This window comes from Aureococcus anophagefferens, assembly GCF_000186865.1.
Source record: "Aureococcus anophagefferens unplaced genomic scaffold AURANscaffold_21, whole genome shotgun sequence".
Lineage (NCBI taxonomy): Eukaryota > Pelagophyceae > Pelagomonadales > Pelagomonadaceae > Aureococcus > Aureococcus anophagefferens.
Window position 1 is genome coordinate 691,729 of NW_008705581.1, and position 9,617 is coordinate 701,345.

At 67.3% G+C, this 9,617-nt stretch overlaps 2 protein-coding genes across 2 annotated transcripts; one reads left to right on the forward strand and one right to left on the reverse strand.

The window, feature by feature from the left end:
• Nucleotides 1-67: 67 nt before the first annotated feature.
• Nucleotides 68-3,640, reverse strand: AURANDRAFT_72215 (expressed protein; the record flags this gene model as incomplete). Its single annotated transcript, XM_009041473.1, has 7 exons — nt 68-725; nt 937-1,180; nt 1,400-1,811; nt 2,383-2,678; nt 2,819-3,088; nt 3,137-3,304; nt 3,497-3,640. 7 exons carry the CDS (start codon nt 3,638-3,640, stop codon nt 112-114), a joined length of 2,148 nt encoding a protein of 715 aa, XP_009039721.1.
• A 3,105-nt stretch (nt 3,641-6,745) lies between these two features.
• On the forward strand, nt 6,746-9,331 carry AURANDRAFT_66358 (hypothetical protein; the record flags this gene model as incomplete). Its single annotated transcript, XM_009041470.1, has 1 exon — nt 6,746-9,331. One exon carries the CDS (start codon nt 6,746-6,748, stop codon nt 9,329-9,331), a length of 2,586 nt encoding a protein of 861 aa, XP_009039718.1.
• Between the last annotated feature and the right edge of the window lie 286 nt (nt 9,332-9,617).

Genomic DNA, 9,617 nt, shown 5'->3' on the forward strand with positions numbered 1-9,617 from the left:
AGCCCGCCCTCCGACGAGCCGAGGCCCGTCGCAGCGTCGAGGCGACTCGTCGCAGCAGGTTCCGAGTCGAAGAAAGAGAGGTTTAGCCGCCGCGGCCGCGCCGGCGCGCGCCTAGACCGTGTCGTCCTTGAGCATGGTGAGGTACTGGTGGAAGTAGACGCGCTCGAGGCCGCCGTCCTGGGCGCCCGCGAGGGGCTTGGGCTTGCACTCGCGGATGAAGACGTCGGCCTCCTCGTCCGTGAGCTTCTCGGAGAAGGCGACCATGACCTTGCGGAGGTCCTTGGCGTAGATGAAGATCTTGTTGATGGGCACGTGCTTCGTGTCCTTCATCTGGCGCAGCTCGTCGTTGACGATCGCGTCCTCGTCGCCGCCGTCGCCGCCCTCCTCGCCGTCGCGGAGCACCATCTCCGCCGCGCCCTCGACGAGGGCCCGGAAGTGCTCCGCGGCCTCCTTGGGGTCCACCGTGCGCGTGAGGTACTTCTCGAAGAAGGCGACGAAGCCCTTCTGCGACAGGTGCTCGCCGAGCAGCTTCCGCGTCGACTGGATCGTGTTCCGCTTGAGCAACCCCCGGTCGTCGCGCTCCGTCGAGTTGCCCAGGGCCTTGGGGTCGCTCTCAAAGGTCATGGCCTCGCGGTAGAACGCGTCCGTCTCCTCCTTGGTGAAGACCTTGCCCATCATGGACACGGCCTGGCGGAACTCGTCAAACTCCATGCGGCCGCTCTCGCCTGTGCCGAATTCAAATCTTCAACTCGACTTCAATGTGAGCGAGCGCGACAGTTTCGACGCAACCTCTTCGGCTTTGCTTCGAGAACTCGACGAGAGCAATCGATTCGTCCAAAAATCAGCCGAATCGACTTCGATTTGACCGAGCTAGAGAATTCTGAAGTTTGGTCAGGACCACCCAAACCAGTGGTTGAATTCGGCACAGGCTCTCGCGCGTCGTGAACGCGAACGCCATCTCGAGCCGCTTCTCAAGCTGGTCGTCCTTGAGGCCCTCCTCGAGGGGTTCGTCGTCGTCCTCGTCGTCGGGGAAGTCGTAGTCGTCGTCGGCCAGCGGCGCGTCGTCGTCGAAGTCGTACTTGTACGCGTCGCCCTCGTCGGAGCCCGCCTCGGAGAGCGGCGGCGTCGCGTCCTTCTCGCCCCCGAGGCCGAGGTACTCGAGGATGCCCTTCTTCCGCGCCTGCGTTTCCTTTTGCGGTGAGCGAGCGGCGACCCGGCGACGACGATCCCCGTGGAGGCGCCGCGCCTCCCGCCGCGCCGCCCCCCGCCGCGCCGCCACGGACGAGTCGACGTTCGAGAGGCACCGGCGCCACGCCGCGGCGCGGGAGGGGCGGGGCGAGTTCGACGCGAAGATCTCCCCCGGAAAAAAAGGAAAACGTCGCGGCGCGGGTCCGCGGACGGGCTCGAACTCGTCGTCCTCGTCGGCGCCGAGGTCCGGCACGATGGAGTTGCCCGACGACTCCGACGACGCGTCGCTCGACTCGCTGTCGCTGCCCGACTCGCCGCTGCCGTCGGACACGGTGCCCGTCCCGGACTCGCCGCTCTCCGACGTCGCGCCGGAGAGCTCGTCGTCGTCGTCCTCGTCGTCGCCGCCCGACGACGCGCTGAAGGTGCCCGACTCGGCGGACGACGCCGAGGCCTCGTCCTCGTCCTCGCCGCTGGCCGACGCGCTCGCGGACGACGCCGACGCGGACGACGCGCTCGCGGACTCGGACTCGCTCGCGGAGCTCGCGGAGGCGGACTCGGACTCGGACTCGGAGTCGGAGGCGCTGGACATGGACGACTCGGTGTCTTCCTCGCTCGTGTCGGACCTATGACGCGTTTCGTTAGTGTTGTTTGTGGCTGCGCAGCTCACATCGTGCAAAATTGTCGACCACGGAGGCTGCGGTGCCGATTCAATCCTCACATCGGAGGACGACAATGCAAACATTTCTTGCGAGACACCCAGAAGAGAGTGTTTAGCGAATGGTCCGGTCGTCGGTTCGAAAATTGCATAATTTTGCATCGGACCGGATCGGACTAGCTTGCTGGACTTTACTCTTTAGATCATATTTAGAGATACTAGTCAACAATCCCCACTTAACAAGTGCGAGATCTTTAACCTGGATGAAGAGCTGAACTCGCCGGCCATGCCTCAGATGTTGCACTCACGTGCCTAGATGAATCGTTTGGTCGTGCGGGACTCTGATGGGTTTCTTTTTTGCGCCTCCAATTCCCCTTTTTCCTCCTCCATATCTACACAGGCGCATAGAGGCACCAAATATTCGAACATCGTCGCCCGCGAAGCTCCGCGACGTAGAGCTCCGCAGCCTTTACAACCGCACTCTTAAGCCCACACTCCCCCCGCAAAGCCCATCCACCGACCGCGCGCACTGCGCGAACCGAGAGTAACACGCGCCGCCGACGTGCTTCGCCTCCTTCTTCTCCATCCCGCCGGCGTCGGTCGTCGGCTCGAAGCTCGCCGCTGCGACCTTCGCGAGCTTGGTCGCGTTCACGCCGAGGAAGAGCGCCTCCGACGCGCCCATGGACAACGTGTCGCGGTACGGGAAGCAGCGGTAGAACGCGGGGTCGAGTTCGCGGAGCTGGCGCAGCAGCTCCTCGCACGCGAGGGCGTAGATGCAGGTGTTCGTCGCGCCCCCGTGGCGCTCGACGATCTCGAGGACGGGCCGCGTCGAGACCTGCGCGAATCGGAGTCGTTTCGGACGAGCGTTCGAACTCGAGCGCCGCGATCGAGTTCGAACGACTCGACACGATCGACGTAGAGCGACTCCAGAGCGATTCTCCAGATCCTCCGAACACCGACGCTGCCTCCCCTCACGAGCACCACCAGATCCACGTCCGCCGCCTCGGCGGCCTCGGCCAGGACCGCGACGTCGGGCGTCCTGTGGTCGGCCTGGCACGGGTAGGAGCAGCTCAGGAGCATGTGGCCATGGCTTGTCGGCGGGGCCCGGCGCAGGGCCTCGGCGATCATGCGCACGCGCGTCGACCTCGACACGCCGTGCGGCGCCGACGCGTTCGAGAAGTTCCAGGACTCGTTCGTGTTCAGCCGCGGCGCGTCGGCGCCGTCCGAGATGCAGTGCGGGTCCTCCTACGATGCGATGAGTTCCAGCGCGGCGCTGCGAACGAAACAACGCACCAGCTCCAGCACGACGCGCGCGACGCTCGAGATGCCCTGCCCGAACTTGAGGCCCGGGAACAGGGACCGGTGCCACAAGTGGTGGCCCGTGTGCTCGAGCCCCGCGAGGTAGACGAAGCGCTCCGCCGCGCCGCGCGCGGTCTTCGCCGCGCTGCGCGCGGCCTTCGCCTACGTCGACGCGACGGGTTCGTTTCGACGAGACGTTCGCGGGCAGCGCCTCTCGCGCGCGCGCGCGCTGCAGAGAGTGCTGCCGAGAGTCGCAGCGGTCCAGCTGCGGCGCATGGGCGAGACGCCGGTGCTCGCGATGCGCGCGCGCGGCGCCGCCGTCGGCGCCGGCGTCTCCAGCTGGCTCCGCCTCACATCCACCTTGCGCTTCGGGCCCTTGTGCGGCCCGCAGCCCGGGTACTTGTGCAGCTCGTCACGAATGCTCTCGACGTCGCTTGCTCCGTGCTCCGCCAAGCACCGCACCACGGCGAGTTGTAGGAACAGCAGCGCGCGGCGCATGACATACCATCGGGGCAGCTTCTCTCGGGGCAGCCTCTCTGAGAGGGCAGCCTCTCACGGCAGCCTCGATTTCGAACCTTGACCCGACCTGGGAGACGAGTTTAAATAGCGAGTTTCTCCTGTGGCAAAAGACTTTACTTTTACAGAACTAATGTATAGTTAACAGTCATCTTCTTCACTTTTTTTAGTGCAAGATCTTCAACTCGGATGACGAGCTGAACTTGCCGGTCATACTTCAGATGTTGCACTCACGTGCCTAGATGAACCGTTTGATCGTGCGAGATTCGGATGAGTTTTTTTTGCTCGGTTGCTCGTTTTTTTTTTTTGGTCCAACACGTCCATCCAGTGCCCTCTCCGCGTAATCTTGACGCTCCGTTCGTGAGAAGACGCGTGTCCGGGGGCCGCCGGGGGCCGGCGACGCAGCCAAAAGCCCGTAGTGTAGCCCGTAGTGTCTCGCTTTCTCGATCTCGAGACAGTACGCGCTCTCAGATCTCCCGGGGTGACTCACGGGTGCCACAGGACGCCGGGGGCACTTGCCCCCAACGGCATCTCCATACGAAATGCAATGCTCTGGAGACACGATCGTGTCTCCTCGAGGATACGAACGATCATGATGTATCATACGAGCGCTCGCAGCCACCAATTCTATCAATACGAAGATACGAAAGGAACCACAATCCCGCCCATGAATTAAGTTTGCAAGTCGGGTAAGCACATGAATTAAGTTTCCAAGTGCCGCGACGATTCTCCGCCATCGGCGACGACGCAAACGGCAGAGGGGGCCGACCACCAGGCATACACCAGCCACGGCATACACCAGCATAGCAGCCGCATAGCGGACGCATAGCGGACGCATAGCGGACGCATAGCGGGCGCATAGCGGGCGCATAGCAGGCGCATAGCAGGCGCATAGCAGGCGCATAGCAGACGCATAGCAGGCGCATACCACCAGCATAGCAGGCGCATAAGACCAGCATAGCAGCCGCATACCACCAGCATAGCAGGCGCATAAGACCAGCATAGCAGCCCGGCGACCGCCGTCGATGACAACCCAGGCGACGACCGCCGGAGGTTACCGACGCTCGCCGCGGCGCGGAGCCCCTGCGAGCCACACGGAACCGGGATCCCCGGGCGCGCGACCCCGGGCCGCCTAGCTACCTGGACCGACGAGTCGGCGCCCGACGAGTCGGCGCCCTCGCACGGTTCGCGCGGTCGCGCGGGTCGAAGCGCGGCGCGAGTTCAAACCGCGCGCGGACGTTCGAGTCCGTCGACCGCGGGCGGCTCGCTCGGATCACGAACCGAAGTCGGCGGAGGAGCACGCCACGCAGGACGAGAGAGACTCGGACGAGCGCACGCCGATTGAAGTCGCGCGCCCTCGCGCGGTTCGCGCGGACCGTCGTGATTTCGAAGTCGCAGCCCCTGGGTATCAGCTACTGCAGGTGCACCGACGGACCGGTGCTCGCCGCGAACGGGGCTGTGGTCCATCGGTGGTTCTTTTTCGCGAGGAACCCGTGGGGGACGCGGTCGACGGCGGGCATCGCGCGGTCGCGCGCGTTTCGAAGCGCGGCGCGAGTTCAAACCGTGCGCGCTCGTCCGAGTCTCTGTGGTGTTCTCGAGGAGCGAGACGCACCGCTAAACGCGGAGGCTGCTACACTGTCGAACGCCAGCGACTGGACGAGCGCACGGGTTGTGAAGTCGCGCGGATTTTGAAGTCCGACAGCCCGCGCCGCCCTGTTGTGGGTCGCACGCGGGCCAGTCGCAGCCCGCAGCGCCATCGATCGTGACTCCGACCTTGATCGGCGGCTTCGCGGCGGCGCGGGCGGCCCGGGGCGCGGCGAGCCCAGGGCCGTGGGGTATTATGGGATGGCGGCGAGTCGGCGAGTCGCTGCGCCGCCGCAGCCCGAATGTGCCCATATCATTTAGATACGGGCAGATATAAAATCAACCTAGCAAGGCTTTAGGGCCGCGCGGACAAGGACACGCTCGGCGCCTACGACCTCGGCGAGGAGGCCTTCAACGCGGAGGCGCCGAGATACATCAAGGACAAGTGGGCCAAAAAGGCGATGAAGAACCTCCGCGATTCCTTCGTCAAGCAGCAGTAGGCTCCCGCATTACTCCCTAAGGAGGGCCGGCGCCATACTTCGCGTTGCTCGAGCTCGACAACGCGTTGCCCACGGGCCATTACAGCCTCGTCCGCCGCACGGACGAGGTCGAATACACGTAAATTCGCGGGTTCTGCGTGCTCAGCAACGACGTAGAACCCACGCAGACGTGCCTCGAGCAGGGCCGCGTCCGGCTACTAGAAGTTGAAGTAGGTATTTAGTTAATCTGAGGGCTCGGCCATCCATGGTAGGAGCGCGTAGCAGCCTAAAGTATTATAAACTATACGTGGTGGGAGCCGCCATTAGCTAGGCACGGACGGGTCGTGTCCGTGTCGTGAGCGCGGAGCAACCGCCGCCCGATGCGGGCCCTGCCGAACCACGCATACCACCAGCATACCACCGGCATAGCAGCCGCATACCACCGGCATAGCAGCCGCATACCACCGGCATAGCAGCCGCATACCACCGGCATAGCAGACGCATACCACCCGCATACCGCCCGCATACCACCCGCATACCACCCGCATACCACCCGCATACCACCCGCATAAAACCCGCATACCACCCGCATACCACCCGCATACCACCCGCATAAAACCCGCATAGTAGGCGCATACCACCAGGCATACCGGCGGTCAACCCCCTCGGGCAAACGGCGACGCGGCGCCGACGACGCCGCCGACGCCGCCGCCGACGCCGCCGACGACGCCGCGACCGCTCCCACGCGCCCTACGCTTAGGAGAAGAGCAGGTCCCCGGAGCGCGCCCGCGTCAACGGCGCGCGCACACGGCCGGACGCCGGTGGTGTCAGCGATATTGATGTTTCCCACGTAGATCAGCTGATAAAAGCACTGAGCATGATCCCGTTAACGTTGCCTCGAAACCGGCTCTGCCATCGAGCTGAGCCGTGATTCTGCCCGCCTTGGCGTCGACGACGCGCGCCGCGGTGTTGTTCGATACGCAAACGCGCGCCCATAGCTGACGGGGTCTTCGTGCACGCGACGATGGCCGGCCGCGCCTGCCCGCGCTGCACGTTCAACAACACCGATGCGCCGAACGGTCGGTGCTTCGTCTGCTCCGCGCAGTTGCCCTCGTTGCGGCGCGCGTGCGCGGCGGCGGCGGCGGCGGCGGCTCTGCCCCCCGCCGCGTCGCAGTCGCGCGAGCTCACGGGGCTCGGCGACTTCCTGGGCTCGGGGCCCAATGACGTCGCGCCGTCCGCGATCAAGGCGACGCACGCGGCCGCGAAACGCGCGCGGCCGCCGACGCCCAAGGACGACGAGCCCGCCGGCCGGGACGCGGGGTCCGACGCGACGTTCCGGTCGGCGCCGGGCAAGTCCGCCGACCTCTCGCCGCCCGCGGACGACGACGCGCCCGCGGCGGCGGCCGACGCGGAGGACGTCGACGCGGCGGACGAGATGGAGGACGTCGACGCGGCCGAGGCGGAGGCGGAGGACGTCGCGCCGGCGGATTTCGAGATGGAGGACGCCGCGCCGGCGGACGAGGACGAGATGGAGGACGTCGCGCCGGCGGACGAGGACGAGGAGCGCGCGTCGTCCGGCTCCGACGTCGCGGACGACGACGACGACTACGACGACGACGACGAGGATGACGACGACGACGACGACTTCGAGCGCGAGTTCGGGGGCCGCGGCGCCGCGCCGGCGACGCGGGACGCGGCCGAGCGCGACGCGCTCATGCTCACGGACTCGCCGCCCGACGCCCAGACCGAGGCGGCCGTGGCCGCCGCGGAGGCGTCGCTCGACCGCGAGCGCGACGCGTTGGTCGACCTCACGGACTCGCCGCCCGACGCCCAGACCGAGGCGGCCGTGGCCGCCGCGGAGGCGTCGCTCGACCGCGAGCGCGACGCGTTGATCGACCTCACGGACTCGCCGGAGGACCTCGGCGGCGGCGACGAGGAGAACGCGCCGGCCAACGGCTCGGAGCCCGCCGTCTGGCGGCCCGTCGTCAAGCGGCCCGTCGAGCGGCCCGCCGCCAAGCGGCCGCTGGGCAGCAGCCTGCGAGCGTGGCTCGACGGCGGGTCCGCCAAGCGGCGCGGCGTCGGCTTCGGCGACGCGTCGCGGCCCCAGGTCGGCGCCGCGTCGCTCGACGACGTGTCGCGGCCCTGGGTCGGCGCCGCGTCGCTCGACGACGCGTCGCTCGATGACGCGCGGCCCGCCGCGCGGCTCGAGGACGCGCTGGGCGACGGCGCGCTGCTCGCGCTCGACGCGGCGCTCTGCGACGTTCGGCGCCGGGGCCACGCCGCGTCGCTCGACGACGCGTCGCTCGACGACGCGCGGCCCGCCGCGCTGCTCGAGGACGCGCTGAGCGACGGCGCGCGCCTCCGCGCGTTCGGCGACGCGCTGCGGAACTCGCGGACGGACGACGACGCGGCCGCCGTCGGGCGGCCCGCCGTGCGGCCCGCCGTGCGGCCCGCCGCGCGGCCTGCCGCGCGGCTCGCGGACGCGCTGGGCGACGGCGCGCGCCGCGGCGCGGCGTTCGGCGCGCTCGGCGACACGGCGCGCAACTCGCGGCCCGCCGCGCGGCGCGTCGACATGTCGCGCGCGCTATGCAATCCAAGCCGCCACGAGCTCCTGGAGCTCGTCGACGTGCTCCTCCGCACGGGCCTCTGGAAGGTGGGAGGGTGCTACGAGGACCAGATCGATATCCGTCCGTTCAGTTCTACGTACGAGCCGGAGTACTACTACAGACAGGGGGCTATCCTCCTCGCGTACGGTCTGGTCGACACGGCGCGCGCGGAGCAGCTCGAGACGGCGGCCCTCCAGCGGGCGAAGTTCGAGCTGGGAACCGGCGTCAACACGAAGGACCGCGACGGCCTGCCCCACGACAACTACTCTTCCGCTCGCCCCGGCGCGCTGTACGCGGTGCCCGTGCGGACGGATGTCGCGACGACGCAGGAGGAGTTCAAGCGGGTGTTTGTCTCGTACTACCTCAAGCTCAAGGGCGGGAAGAAGAAGACGACCTACGAGGAGGGCCGCCAGCAGCACGAGAACACGCTCAGCGTGCCGGACGCGCTCGCGACGCTCAAGGAGCACTTCGAGGCGTCGCAGCTCGAGCGCGTCTTCGTCGGCGGGCGGAAAGGCCTCAACGTCCTCGCGCGGCCGTACCTCCAGGAGCCCGACGGCGACTCGGCCATCGGCGACGCGCTCAAGAAGCTCACGAAGAGCCGCGAGGACCTCTTCAACGAGGGCAAGTACACGCACGTCAAGGAGCTCTACTTCGAGGAGACCGACGCGGAGGGCCGCAAGCTGCACAAGCAGTGCAAGAAGCCGAGCGGGATCGCGGGCACGCTCAGCGTGCCGGACACGCTCGCGACGCTCAAGGAGCACTTCAAGCCGTGGCAGCTCGCGAGCGCCTTCAGCCAGAAGTCCCAGGAGGGCACCCACGGCTTCAACGCCCTCGCGCGCCGGTACCTCCAGGAGCCCGACGGCGACTCGGCCATCGGCGACGCGCTCAAGAAGATCACGAAGAGCCGCAAGAACCTCTTCAACTACGAGAAGTACACGCGCGTCAAGGAGCTCTACCTCGAGGAGAAGCGCGCCGAGCGGGAGTGCAACCCCTTCGCCTGCTAGGGCGCTCCCCGCATGCACATAAGAAGACCTACGACAGTGAACGCGCGCGTGACCGACGTGGCCTGGGGCTTCGTAGCATTACGCCAGCACCTCGTGCGCCACCGCCAGCCCCCCGATCCAGAGCCGCGCGCCACCAACAACAAAGAAGAACGCGGCCTCGACGCCGTCCACGCCCCCGCGCCGCGTGGCCTCGGGCTGCGCCGCGAGCAGCGCCCGCGACTCGCCGACGGGCAGGAACCCGCCGACGAGCAGCTCGCGCTCGACGGGGTCGTCCGGCGGCGGGTCG